The sequence below is a fragment of the Folsomia candida genome, unplaced genomic scaffold (assembly GCF_002217175.1).
Source record: "Folsomia candida strain VU population unplaced genomic scaffold, ASM221717v1 Fcan01_Sc001, whole genome shotgun sequence".
Taxonomy (NCBI): domain Eukaryota; kingdom Metazoa; phylum Arthropoda; class Collembola; order Entomobryomorpha; family Isotomidae; genus Folsomia; species Folsomia candida.
The window spans coordinates 7,015,391-7,030,537 of record NW_019091193.1 but is presented as its reverse complement, the minus strand read 5'-3'; the positions used below and the strand labels follow the sequence as shown (position 1 = coordinate 7,030,537).

General features: G+C 35.8%; 1 protein-coding gene, 1 long non-coding RNA gene and 2 other non-coding genes across 4 annotated transcripts; 2 read left to right on the top strand and 2 right to left on the bottom strand.

The window, feature by feature from the left end:
- The first annotated feature begins 31 nt into the window (after positions 1–31).
- LOC118436557 lies at positions 32–1,153 on the top strand. Its single transcript, XR_004835547.1, has 2 exons — positions 32–171; positions 263–1,153. It is a non-coding gene; the product is annotated as an uncharacterized LOC118436557 (long non-coding RNA).
- Positions 1,154–1,337: 184 nt separating this feature from the next.
- Positions 1,338–2,049, bottom strand: LOC110863131 (nucleolin-like). The gene is made up of 2 exons (XM_022112383.1): positions 1,609–2,049; positions 1,338–1,514 (listed from the first exon to the last, which is right to left on the bottom strand). The coding sequence occupies exons 1-2, from the start codon at positions 2,047–2,049 to the stop codon at positions 1,338–1,340; spliced, it is 618 nt and encodes a 205-aa protein (XP_021968075.1).
- Positions 2,050–4,346: 2,297 nt separating this feature from the next.
- On the bottom strand, positions 4,347–4,419 carry Trnan-guu. Its single transcript has one exon. It is a non-coding gene; the product is annotated as a tRNA-Asn (tRNA).
- A 7,200-nt stretch (positions 4,420–11,619) lies between these two features.
- Positions 11,620–11,692, top strand: Trnan-guu. The gene has a single exon. It is a non-coding gene; the product is annotated as a tRNA-Asn (tRNA).
- Positions 11,693–15,147: the final 3,455 nt, after the last annotated feature.

The following is a 15,147-nucleotide window of genomic DNA, read 5'->3' as shown; positions in this document are numbered from 1 at the left end:
TGATTCCCTTTGGTTCGTTTCCAGCCTCACTGATCTACCCAGTGAACTTATTTCTTTGGAGACGAGAGAAACCGCATCTTCCAGTTGAGAGCACTTATCTCCTGGATCTTCACCATCCTTGTCCCATGAGTCTCCTCTGGTGAAGGCTAGCTAAATATTTAGCCATAAATGGTAACGTTAAAATTTATGCCGAAAAAGTATTGATGTTATGAATAATTGTTTAGAAATACCAGATTTAGAAGAGTAAAAATTATGAACACAGAAATACTTGTGGTGAGTGCCATGATTCTTGTCTTGATTCTAAAACCAAGCTGGACGTTTGAGAAAGATTTCATTACCAATTGTACATAGACAATTACTGCAGTGGTTACTCTGTGGACAGGAAATTATGGTTTTTCTCGGAAAGCAGAATCAAGTTAATAATTATCGTTCTTTATCATGTACATACATACATGTAATACGTACCTAAATACAAACACGTACATACAAGATATAGGTACATACATACATATGTATCTACATTTGCAGGTTTATCTTTATACATTCCTTACTGGATGAACTTTCCACGAAACTCATTTCGCTAACACTAGCAATGTTTTTAGATGTTTTGTAACATTTAATTAATTTGACATTAAGCAATGCACAATTAAGTCACGGGTAGCAGATGTATGTATATAAGTGCATTTATACACATGTGTCCATGTACATCTCTATTTGCTTGTATATGTGATTATTTGGGAATTGTCGTCTGCGGGTCAACAGGACCTAACAATTTTTATCTATTAACGATCAGAATTAATAAAATTAAACAACTCAGAGCAAATTTTCTAGGTTTAATTTGTTGCAAAATGTTGTAAACTCGTTTACCTATCATTCTTACTTACAAAAATATAATCTATTGAGATCACTTACTTTACAAATTAGACATTAGAACGGCAAGTAAGAGTTTAAAGTTACTGAAATTTATTTATCTAAATATCTGTAATGATTGTGTACAGCATGGTACGAAATGTTGATCCTGATAACTTTCTCCGACGAATATATTTACATGTAGAACAATTATTCGTATTTCTTAAATTATCTCTAAAGGTTGAATGACATATACGAAAATATGAGTTACTAAGTTTGAGATTAGTAATAAAATGCCACGAAAATACTTCAGGTTATTCGCACGATTAATAATAAACTTTCAGATTCTCATTTCAACAAGGAAATAATTATCAAGGTAACATTTTTCGGGTAAACAGTCCTGTCAACAATGTTCTTTCACTACCATTTCCTTTGTTTTAATAACATTACTTGCATAACATCGACCAACACGCCTTGTTTGAAGTAAATTAGTCATCTTTAACTTCAACTTCCTCCTCCTTCTTTTCCACACTTTCACTCTTGACCGGCTCCGCTTTGACTTTCTTTGTCTTCTTGACCGGGTAGTTAGCCGCATGCTGATTTATGACAGATGTACTCATCCCAAATTTCTTACTAGCATAAGATGCTGGCATTCCCCTCCTCACCTAAAGTAGTAGAAAATAATATTTAATGCTAAACTGTGACCACATTTTTCTAACATTTTAACAATTTATTTAACTTAGCAAAATATATACCCACCGCTTTTATGGCACTTTTCAATTCTTTCACTTCAAACTGCCACACGGGATTGATTTTGATCGGCTTTGCTTTCAATTGTCGTTCAAAATCCGAATCAGAGTCCGCGTCTGACTTGACTCCTTCTTCTTCGTCCTCTTCCTCGTCACTTAATTTTTCCTCGTCGTCCTCTTCGACAACATCGTCGACCTCCTCGTCCCCACTGCGAGACGAGCCACTGAACGAGCCGCTTTTCACGGATGGAGGGTCACTCCCATCCTCACTGTCGCTCGAGGGGGCGACGTGATCGTCATCGGAGAAATTAGATGCGGATGAATTGCCATCATCGTCATCATCGGCAGTGACTTTGCTGGATTTCGTGACCGATTCCTTGGTCAGTTTCTTGGCAGTTTTCACCACTTCTTTCTCCTCCTCGTCAGTATCGGCTGTCTTCCTTTTCGGCATTTTTCTGATTTCGTAAAAACAATATCATACATATTTAACGATTAATTTCATTGATTACATGCATTTCCACTCAAATGTAGGTATAGTATATGATCAACTTTAAGGGGTGATCCATAAATTATGTCACGCAAAAAAGCCCTTTTTTAGGACCCCCCCACCCCTGTTGTCACGCCTTTGTCACGCTCGTCGTGACCCCTCCCCCCTCTTGTCACGTCACAACTGAAAATATGAATTTTCCCTATAGCAGAATAAGATACACATATGTTCTATAAATGAGGTGCGAGTAGTAAATAGGGCGTAATATCAAAACTCAGAAAGGAGTCTTATGTACTGTGTCACCGGGATTTTGCACAAATTAACTTTATTTGGCCGATAATTCATGAAGCCTTTGTCATAGAAGATGTAGTACAAATTGAGGTTGAAACGAAATATTTCGCGATAACTGAGTGAAACCCGTGTAATTTTACAGGATAGGAACAATTATTAGCTCTATTTATACTCATATCACACCCGTGATAGAGTGAAAAGTCATAGCGTGATAGATTTGTGGATAACAACCTTTTCCAAAATTCCTGTTCATTTTTTATTATTTTTAGCTTTTAAAATTTTCAAATAAGTTGAAAAAAATCCGCCAAATTTTTCAGTTTTCTTATATGTTATTTCGACACATTTTTTTAATTGTTAACATTTTTGAATCATGCAGTTGTCTTCAATTAGTACACATTTTTGAAACTATAAAAAATAGGGTCCTCTTGGACGAATTTTTTAAATTGTGCAAATTTTTGGAGATTTAGTAATGTTTTTTTAATTGTTAAATGAATTTTTGCAAAATTACTAATAATAATTAATAATTTGAAATTGTGCAGATTTTATGGCATCATGAATTATTTTTTTTGTAATTTACAAATAATTGGATATTGTGCAAATTATTTGAAGGTTTGAACAAAATTTAGAAACTTGGTTGAAAATCTCAAATTCTAAAACTTGGTTGCTTTGGATGCAAAGGTTTGATATTCGGTTGGACATATATTTCGAAATAATTGCGAAACTTTAGTTTGGTCATAGTCGGAGAATTAAAATGTGAGTTAAAGTTTGCATTTAGTTAGGTCTGAAAAACGTGACGTCACGGATCGGCCGAACCCCCCCTCCCTGTATGTCACACTTTGTCACGGATGCTTCGAACCCCTCCCCCCCATCCTCAGCGTGACATAATTTATGGACCACCCCTAAACTGATAATATAACACGGGGGATGGATAAATTAATTTAAAAAATATCTAACGTGTTAAAATGTATGTACATAACTTGTAAGTCAGAATTGTACAAAAGGGCGAGCCTTGATAATAGCACTAATAATGCAAATTATGTACCTTTTGTGATTCTTAAATGAGTAAGACCCAGTAATTTCAACCTCTGCCAACCTGAAAATTTCACTTGTAAACAGATTGACGAAAAAGACTTTCACGATATCTAAATTGAATTGCAGTATTTTAAATATATTTTTTAAATTTGTATGTTAATATTGTCTTCATTTGTTTATTGACACCGGCGGCCATTTATTAGTATTCAGCTACATAGGTTAGAAATATGTATGTATACATAATACTAGACTCGTATTACGTTACGAGTAACACGAAAAGATGCGCTGGATGCAAGGGATCACACAGAGAGAGTGCAAATTATCAGATATTAGAATACCATTGAATTTCGTAGCATTAATATTTCTGGTAAAAATATGGCATGTGCCATTCAACTGGTTTTATCCGGTAGAGTAAGAATTAAGTATTTCCAGGCATATTTAAGGTTGTGATAGTTCGACGTCCAACCTGGATCTTATATCCGGTTCAACATTTCTACATACTGAAAATGACCATGTAGTGGAGTAGGTTATGTTATGTGCTCCAGGCTTAAATAGGTACGAGTGATACGCATATAACCTTTCACTGCATGTTTGCTTTGATATATTATGGAGAAAGTAAAGTTTATGAAATGCATGCAATTTTTAAAGTCCTTATATCAAGTTTAACATTTTTTAACAATTGGCATAATTTGTAATTGAAAATGCTACACATAGAAAATAAATCTATATATTAATCCACTAATGAAGATATATGCATTCTTGTACAATGATAATACACATGTAATACACATTCAACCAAAATCTCTGATAGATATCTCTTTAATTGCAGTTTATTCAGTGTTCTAAGATAATAATTGTTTAAAAAACGTTGCCAAGACATGCGGAAAGGTCACAAAAGTATAAAAATGGAAAACGATGTTCGAGGAGCAAAAATATAACGCCCCCGGGTGGGGTCGAACCACCAACCTTTCGGTTAACAGCCGAACGCGCTAGCCATTGCGCCACGGAGGCCTTCATATAGATTTGACTGCTTTAAACATTACTTCAAAACTTGAGCCAACTTCGGGTTTCATGATTCACGTGAAATTACGTGTGGTGATTATCTGTTCATTAGCTTAAGTATTTGCATATCCCGTCCGTCACATGAAAATTTTCTAGGTGAATGAAACCAATGAAATTTTAAATAAAGTTTACTTTCTCGTTTGGGATTGCATTGTTTCTTTATTCAAATGACTTTACAAATTTATCATATATGTAGTAAAGTCCAACTTATAGAGTTATACTATTATCAGACGTCGGATATGAATGATCGATAAAACCTCAAAATATGACCGTAAAAATTCCCAAAATATGACCACAAAAATGACTATTAACCCTTTTGTGACTGAAATAGTTGAAACTTGCTTTCGTTTGGGGACCGGAAATTTATCATTGAATTGTTGCTACACAACTGATTAATTTTAACGATAGAATAGCTACGTCACCAAAATGATTTTAAATTAGCGTAGTTACGTCACCGATTTCACAGTGGGTGTGCAAACCATAAAGGACTGAATTTATTTAGTCAACTTTTGATGATTTTATTTAACACTAAGCATGTATTTATGTAAATTTAATTTGCATAAATAGATTTTGGTAATACCAAAATCTATCTGAAGTTCATTACAATAACATTAAGTTATTGATTCATACATTTTGACAATTTAGCAAGGCCCTAGTAGTTATCACCGATCTTGACCGGACTAATTTTAAATTGTTCATGCTTAGAAATAAACGGGCCCGTAGTTTTGCGTTTTCCAAAATGGGCATGTTTTCACCCCTGGCGGAATTTTAAAAAAATCAGCCAAAATCAGGATCATGTAGTTAGTCCCCAACGTAACGGGAAAATAGTACACAAATATGTGTACTTTGTCGTTTACGGAAAGAAAAAAACTACACAAATGTGTGTAGTTGGTCCCCAACGTATAACTCAAGAACGGTTTAACATATCGATTTGAAATTTGGAACATAAAAACTCCAAATAAAAACAAAGGTCAAGTTCAAAGATGGGCGTGCCAGACCACACCCCTTCGTAAACGCAGGGGTGTTCACAAAGATACTAGTAACAAATGGGATATGAACGTAAATGCTTCTTGTTTTTTTTAGGAACGCTACAACTCTCGGGCGAAATCGAGAGACAACAAGAATACTCGACCAAATGCATAAACTCGGGTCATTCGCTAGGGCGCACGTTGGAGAGATGCCAGTACTCGACTGGACTTATTGGCACCCGAACAGGCCAACAATTAGTTTGGAAGACGAATTTATGGCCTGTATGACTTTTTAAGTGCAAAATACACTTATAAACCGTTTATTTGTTACAGGATAATTATACTCCCAAGTGAAGCAGAGTTGGACGGTCCTCTGGCGTACATGGCGTCAGTTAAAGATGACCCATCAAAGGTCATCTATGACATCTTCGGGTCGTCATCTGAGAACCGACCCTGTCGGTATCACACTGACGTGACGAAATGTCACTCCTCATCCCCTGCTCAATTATGTTCCGAAGTGGACGAATTGGGAAACGCGAAGTTTGTCGCATATGCTCAAATGCTGACCTTTGGATCCCGCAATGCAGCCGATAATCAGACCGACGCATATCGAATGGAGGCATTTAAAACGGTAAGCATTTAGGGGCCACTAGAAAAAGCTACATTTCCCATTTAAATGGATTAAATTTACCATTGGCTACATTTTCTCCATTTTTTGGTCATTTTGTAACAAATTATCTTGTCCATGAACCTGATTTAATGAAGTTTTCTTGCATTTTGCGTTTTGCAAAATATACTTCGTAACATTTTTGTGCATTTTAAGACGAAATTTATCAGTGACGACAAATTAACGACTTTTTTGGACTGAGTTGAATCGGATCCGTTTTTTTCGGAAATCCGATCCGATCCGTTTTGCGGATTTAAAAAAGGGTTATTTTTAATCCACCAGACTTTTAACTGAAATCACATTGCGGAATATACTGAAATCGCATAACTTGAATTTCTAGTGCTTTAATTCAATTTAAAAACTCTAAAATTGAAACTTGCCAGACTTTCTGAAATCATATATTTTATTCAATTTAAAAAGTTTACCATTAGAAATTTAAGGAAAACATCAGTTATTATTTTAAAATCTTTCGTCAATGATTTTAGTCAACAAGTATGTAATGCCCTACATGTCTTCGCAGAGCGACCCCTACGACGCGTCGCCTTGTCCCAACAGTCACAGCTTCATCAGAAAGGGTGAAACCTTTCTGGATTATTGCAATTTCAATGAAATGGATATGAATATACATATAAGTGCAGGCATAACGGTGGGGGTTATTTTCATAGTAGACAACGAAATCTGGGCACCCCAATTTACTTACAAATTTTTTTGCAGTTGGAGGCTCACGGACGACGTATTACGGCGCTTTCTCAAGATAGGTGCCAGTGGATCCCTCTCAACGAGCGAGCTGAAGTGCTACAGGGATTCAAAGCTTGCGAGCATGCGTTGTATGCAAGAGATTATGGTAGAGCGAGGTTGCCACCAATATGCCTTGAGAACGTCGTGCATGGACTCAATATCTGCAATAAGTCTCATAATCCCATGGAGCTCCCATACTTCCCCCTCGAGCACATCCAGGAGTCTGACCTTGTCAGATTTATCCCAGCAAACTCACCATTTAATAAGCGCAAAAAGGTAAAACGTAAGATGTATACAAATAGTATGCAAATCCAGAGCTGGGATAATCCTGAGTAAGGATTATGGATTTTAATCCCGGATTATGGATTATTAATCCATAATCCCTAATCCGGCAATGAGAGTTTTTTGTAGATTAATCCCAATGAATAATCCCAATTTTTCTGGCATTAGAATTAATCCGGGAATAATCCCATTAGATGTCATTAATCCATAATCGGGTATTTAAGTAACTGAATATTCTAATACCTAGTCCAAATACGAGTATTTAAGTATTTAGTATTTAAATATTTAAAATAAATTCAGTTATTTAAGTATTTAATACTTAAATACCACTCAAATATTTAAGTATTTAGAAATGAAATATTTAAATACTTTTGAGGTATTTAAAACAACTCAAGCAAACCTAACAATAAAGAAGCTTAGGCCTTGCTTTCGATAATCAAAATTTAAAGATACGTGCACACAATTCGAATACATTTCATTTATTTCGAATACATACCCCTGCGTTTACGAAGGGGTGTGGTCTGGCACGCCCATCTTTGAACTTGACCTTTATTTTTATTTGGAGTTTTTATGTTCCAAATTTCAAATCGATATGTTAAACCGTTCTTGAGTTATACGTTGGGGACCAACTACCAGGGGTGGGCAAGATACTTTGTTAAGATACAAGATAAAAGATAAAAGATGCAAGATGCAGAAGCTTTATCTTGTATCTTCATCACCTAACTAGCAGAGTATCTAGTATCTTGTATCTTGTATCTTTTAGGCAATCAAGTAGTATCTTGTGCATGTATCTTATCTACCTGGTGTACGGGTGAAAAGTATTTAAGATACTTTTACACAAGATACTTTACATATTCTGACATCTGTCTCCGCAACTCCGTTTAAGCATCGAGCATTCCACCTCGCGGCCAATGAAATTATGCCCATTGTCGTGCCTTTTCGCACTTACGCATGTTTTAGTGAATTAGTATTTAATTATTATCGTTAGTCTAACAAGTAATAAGCATTTCATTTTTCATTGTGGCAACAGTATTTCCAATTGTAAAATGGCTGAGGACAGTGCGAATATTCCGTTTATCTTGTCGGGAAAATATTTTGAAATTATAAGTCAAGATAAAGATGGAAAATCTGTTGTTGCAAAATGTAAAAATTGTCCCCCGCAAAGTAAAAAAGCAGAGTTCAAAGGAGGGCTGTCATCAACTACCAACTTCCTCAACCATTTAAAAGTATGCATAAAGTTTTTTTGTATTAATGTTAATAATTAATAGATTGAAAATTTGCAAACATTTTACCAGCATTTTTTTTCTAGCGATCTCACAAAGAATTTACTCGCCAGTATGACGAAGACGTAAAAGAATGTGTGAAGAAAAAAAGATGTTTACCAAGAAAGCCGGATGATAAAACTCAGCCACAAATTACCAAAATTCTCCCAGTCAGCACTCAGAAAGCCCCACCTAAGCACGAAAAGTTAATTATCGACTTTATTGTCAAAGGACTTCACGCCTTTTCGACAGTAGAGGAAGAAGGGTTCAGTAATTTAGTTCAAGGTAATTTAATTAATGATAATACCAATTTGCAAGGAAGCTTCACCCCACACAATATATACTTATCCTTATAGGCTTAAATTCTGAAGTAAAGCCGATGTCGCGTCGAACCCTTATTCGAAGGATCGACGACAGATACAATTTTATGAGAGCATCTGTGGTATTGAGACTTGACGGCATAAAATATTTATGCGTAACAACAGACGCTTGGTCATGTGAAGGTAAAAAGCGCAGCTATTTAGGAATGACGGTTCACTGGGTAAGAATATTTTTATAAGATTATAAGCAGTAGAGAATATTTATATGGATTTTTGTTATTATTTTTATTTACTGGTGTCGTTTTAATTTATTGCGTAGATTACCGAAAAACTTACCCGCCAATCTGTCGCACTCGCGTGTCGACGATTTAAAGGAAGTCATACCTATGATAAAATAGCAGATATGATTTGGAATATTTTAGCTGATTACAAAATTCCAGTAGAAATAGTTGTGAAAGCTGTTACCGACGGAGGCTCAAACTTTCTCAAAGCATTCAAAGAATTTGCATACGACCCAGAAGAAAATTCAACCCATGAAAATGATGGTGACGAAAATTCAAGTGATTTGAATTCCTGCGAATTTCTAGATTTGTCAACAATTTTAGAAACTTCCAAATATTCAAAAGATCAGGCTATCAAATTACCACCCCACCAAAGATGCGCTAGTCATCAATTGAACTTAATATGTTCATCGGATATGACAAAAAATACGTCCAGACTTCAACGGTCTACCTTTGGGAAGTGTCAAGGAATTTGGAACAAATCCTCGAGATCCACACAATCAGCAGAGAAGATAAAGGAGGTTTGTGGGATATCACTGGTCACCCCAGTTGCCACAAGGTGGAATTCTTTCTACGATTCCATTTCATGTCTTTTGAGATTTGAAGACAAACTTACGGAAATCTGTAAAGCAGCTGATATTCCCGAACTCAAAGGTACAGAAATTGAGTTCATTAAACAGTATAAGATGTGCGTCGCACCCATCGCAATAGCGTTGGATCGACTTCAAGGCGAAAATAACACTTTCTATGGGGAATTACTACCAACATTGTTAAATATTGAGAAACAATTATTGAAACAACTAGAATCCAAGCCAAATTTGTGCGAAAGTCTTCCTACATACCTACTTGATGAATTCAGAAAGCGGTTTCAAATGTACTTGGAGTTTTCTGATGTACATAAGGACGCCATACTAGCATCTATTTGCCATCCATATTTCAAATTGCGTTGGATTCCGCGGGAGAAAATGAATCAGACAAAATTGTTTTTTATTGAAACACTGTGCAGTGAAACCCCCACTAACACTATTGTAAATACTGAAATCCCTCCAAAAGATGGCTTGCCAACGAGAATCCAAGATGCTAGGAAGGAAAACGCAATTGATGACAACTTTTTCCAATTCGAAGAATTCGATGGTCCCAGTGAGGAAGAAAAGTCTCACGAGACTAAAATAAAAGAAGAATGTGAGGCATATTTTCGTTCTCCTTCCGACAAAATTGAAATGCTGCACAATTTTCCTACTATAAAAATGGCTTTTATGAAGTATAACACTCCTCTTCCGTCCTCAGCTCCTGCCGAAAGGTTGTTCAATTATGCTAAAATGGTAATGTGTCCGCAACGTCGGGGAATGACCGACGAAAATTTTGAAAAAGCGACTTTACTTAAAGTAAATATTTATTAAGCTGGACTGCTGAATATCATTTTTTATACTATTGGTCTTGAATACTAAACTGTAATAATTAAAGCAAAATAAAGTTGAAAAAGTATCTTATCTAATATAAAAAGTATCTTAAGATACATATCTTGTATCTTGTATCTTGAATAAATAATTTGTGGGAAAGTATCTTGTATCTTGTATCTTGTGTAAGTGAATCAGAAGTATCTTGTATCTTCTATCTTATATCTTACCAGGGAGAGTATCTTATTTTGTATCTTGTATCTTGCAATCAAAGTATCTTGCCCACCCCTGCCAACTACACACATTTGTGTAGTTTTTTTCTTTCCGTAAACGACAAAGTACACATATTTGTGTACTATTTTCCCGTTACGTTGGGGACTAACTACATGATCCTGATTTTGGCTGATTTTTTTTAAATTCCGCCAGGGGTGAAAACATGCCCATTTTGGAAAACGCAAAACTACGGGCCCGTTTATTTCTAAGCATGAACAATTTAAAATTAGTCCGGTCAAGATCGGTGATAACTACTAGGGCCTTGCTAAATTGTCAAAATGTATGAATCAATAACTTAATGTTATTGTAATGAACTTCAGATAGATTTTGGTATTACCAAAATCTATTTATGCAAATTAAATTTACATAAATACATGCTTAGTGTTAAATAAAATCATCAAAAGTTGACTAAATAAATTCAGTCCTTTATGGTTTGCACACCCACTGTGAAATCGGTGACGTAACTACGCTAATTTAAAATCATTTTGGTGACGTAGCTATTCTATCGTTAAAATTAATCAGTTGTGTAGCAACAATTCAATGATAAATTTCCGGTCCCCAAACGAAAGCAAGTTTCAACTATTTCAGTCACAAAAGGGTTAATAGTCATTTTTGTGGTCATATTTTGGGAATTTTTACGGTCATATTTTGAGGTTTTATCGATCATTCATATCCGACGTCTGATAATAGTATAACTCTATAAGTTGGACTTTACTACATATATGATAAATTTGTAAAGTCATTTGAATAAAGAAACAATGCAATCCCAAACGAGAAAGTAAACTTTATTTAAAATTTCATTGGTTTCATTCACCTAGAAAATTTTCATGTGACGGACGGGATATGCAAATACTTAAGCTAATGAACAGATAATCACCACACGTAATTTCACGTGAATCATGAAACCCGAAGTTGGCTCAAGTTTTGAAGTAATGTTTAAAGCAGTCAAATCTATATGAAGGCCTCCGTGGCGCAATGGCTAGCGCGTTCGGCTGTTAACCGAGAGGTTGGTGGTTCGACCCCACCCGGGGGCGTTATATTTTTGCTCCTCGAACATCGTTTTCCATTTTTATACTTTTGTGACCTTTCCGCATGTCTTGGCAACGTTTTTTAAACAATTATTATCTTAGAACACTGAATAAACTGCAATTAAAGAGATATCTATCAGAGATTTTGGTTGAATGTGTATTACATGTGTATTATCATTGTACAAGAATGCATATATCTTCATTAGTGGATTAATATATAGATTTATTTTCTATGTGTAGCATTTTCAATTACAAATTATGCCAATTGTTAAAAAATGTTAAACTTGATATAAGGACTTTAAAAATTGCATGCATTTCATAAACTTTACTTTCTCCATAATATATCAAAGCAAACATGCAGTGAAAGGTTATATGCGTATCACTCGTACCTATTTAAGCCTGGAGCACATAACATAACCTACTCCACTACATGGTCATTTTCAGTATGTAGAAATGTTGAACCGGATATAAGATCCAGGTTGGACGTCGAACTATCACAACCTCGTCTCATACATTTGTAAAGTCCAACTATAACAACACAATATGTACATAGCTGAAAGTCAATGACACATTCAGCATAAGTATTTACATATTTCTGTACACACATTAATTGTTTGTGCTATGCAGCATTATTTAGATGTGCACGTTTTTGTGTAAACTGAATATTTTCAGAACAGAATAAATAAAATTGAGCTTTAGAAGCTAAACAAGTGTATGTAAGTAATGTAAGTACTTATGGTGCACAATGGGGCCGCCTTATGGTAGGAAATGTTAGAAATTATTTTGACTTTTTTTGAGCTATTTATGCATATGAGGTAGTTTGAGGACGGATGACACAAATTATATGACTGTAGTGCGACCACACCCCCTGGGGGAGGAGTTATCTCCATTTGAGGGGGTGTGGCTTTGAAAACTATTGCATTCGATAGATCTTTGAAAGCTAGCCCAAATTCATATAAGTTTCACCCATGTTCGACGCTCCAGAGCAAAGTTATCGGCCTCCAAACATCGAAATTTTCCATTCTGCGCCGACTTTGCGACCTCGTGGCGCAGTGCGCGACCTGATTTATGGGTTCGTAGCTATCTCAAACGACGCTACCTATGTTGGGCTGTCACCCCAAGGAAGTCCCCTGGTGGTTACACGCCCCGTTTGGCCGCAGGAATTTTTTGAAAATCGTCAAAAATATAGCCGAAATAGCCTAAATCTGCACACTAAATAATATTTCGTTGTATTTATTAACGAAAATTCGAAAGTTTAAAATTTTTCTGCTGGACCTCATCCTCAAGTCTCTCACCCTTCAGCCATATACCGGGCTTTACTCGATTTAATGCATGCAGCATAGAAGGAATACACATTACTACTTTTAAATAAATTTTCACAAATATTTTGTAGTGTGCAGACTTAGGCTATTTCGGCTATATTTTTGACGATTTTCAAAAAATTCCTGCGGCCAAACGGGGCGTGTAACCACCAGGGGACTTCCTTGGGGTGACAGCCCAACATAGGTAGCGTCGTTTTAGATAGCTACGAACCCATAAATCAGGTCGCGCACTGCGCCACGAGGTCGCAAAGTCTGCGCAGAATGGAAAATTTCGATGTTTGGAGGCCGATAACTTTGCTCTGGAGCGTCGTACATTGGTGTAACTTATATGAATTTGGGTTAGCTTTCAAAGATCTATCGAATGCAATAGTTTTCAAAGCCACACCCCCTCAAATGGAGATAACTCCTCCCCCAGGGGGTGTGGTCGCACTACAGTCATATAATTTGTGTCATCCGTCCCCAAACTACCTCATATGCATAAATAGCTCAAAAAAAGTCATAAAATAATTTCTAACATTTCCTACCATAAGGCGGCCCCATTGTGTGGTGGTGCCCACTAAATCATGATCTGAGATATATAAGTGCGAGCAGAAAAACGTCGTCGAGTAAACTTTATGCAAGTTTCAGTTGCTTATGAGCATAAACTTAGGTCGTTGAAAATTTAGACGAGAACGTATCAAAACAACCCAATCGTCTCAATTCTTCATGTGACATTTCGACATGTATATATTTTTAATAAAGATTATTGATCTCGTGAATGACGCATATCTTCTACCCTTCAACGACATTTTGGGGACACAGTATATTCACATTATCAACCTTTGCTAAACATATTGGTCAACAACTTTATTAATAAATACATGTTTCATTATATGTACGATAATGTTTCCAGTTTTCAAATCCACTATTAAATTAGTCACCTTCTATTTATTTGCTACATTTACACTAGCTCAAAAACATCATAGTAACATTGTTTCCGATTTGCAAAACATATTTTCAAATTGTACAGTTCTAAATTTTTTTATAAACACGTCTGAAAAATATTCTATTAATCCAACCCTTCATCCGACCGTAATCTACATGGGCGGTAAAATCGACCCAAATTCATCCCGATTTAATACCGAGAAAGCATTTATCCACAAGTTAAAAAGCTATGATAAATCATTTTGTTGGACTTTTCTCGTGTTCGACCCAGAACAGCATAATTATTTTGTGGAAATTGACAAAATTTTACAGCTTAATGGGACCGAAACTGGATATGCAGGATCCTTATTACAATTCTTTCTTGTATCGCCTCCATTTCTTTACTACCAAAGCTATTACTATCGCCCGCAGTATGTCGTCTGGGTGACAGACAAGGTCAAAATAGTGTCAAACATTCTGCTTCACCTCTTTCATTATGGGACAAGATTGTGGAGTATTCAGCACTCTTTTGTCGTACAATCTTCTCAAAACGGCAATGATATGACCAATTTCTTATATCTGAACCGTTACAGTCGTCTCAATTTTTTTCATTCCATCCAACCTGACTTTTTGGAAAATTGGACAATGTCTTGGATTACCATCAATTGTCTGAAATCACAAGAAACACAATGTTTTGAACGTTTGGTTCACAATACGAAAATATATTCCAAGCTCAACATGTATTTTTGGAGGTATGGACCATTCACTGTTTCTAAAGGGTCTGACAGTGCAGTTCCTGATTTTAGAGGAAATCACAGCAAATTATTTGCAAATAGTTATCCCGCAGATTTTCATAATCTTGCAAAAGATGTCAACCAATTTGACGAGTTTATTGGATACGTTCTCTTTGAGAAAAGTTTGTACGGCTTTAACACTTCGGTTGAGATTGACCAGAAGAAGGAAAGATTTTACGTTTTTAACAAAATTCAACCACTTTCATTTTCCACTTACATCGGAGATGTAATTATTGTCAAAAAAATATCAAAAAGTTTTTTATCCTGTTATGGTTCTGCAACAGTCACTTTTCTCGAGCAATATGCAACCCCATTAGATTACATTTCTTGGATTTCTTGCTTAACAGTGTTTGGCATGATCACCACAATTTTGTGGGTATTTCATCCAGGTTATGAGAGGATCCATGAGAAATATTTCATAGTTATCACTTTGCTCGCCCCA

Excerpts from the sequence above, each read along its gene's own strand:
- LOC110863131 (XM_022112383.1), bottom strand. The coding sequence starts at position 2,049 with ATGCCGAAAAGGAAGACAGCCGATACTGACGAGGAGGAGAAAGAAGTG. Across the intron at positions 1,515-1,608 it reads TGAAAAGTGCCATAAAAGCG|GTGAGGAGGGGAATGCCAGC; the intron begins GTGGGTATATAT and ends CTACTACTTTAG.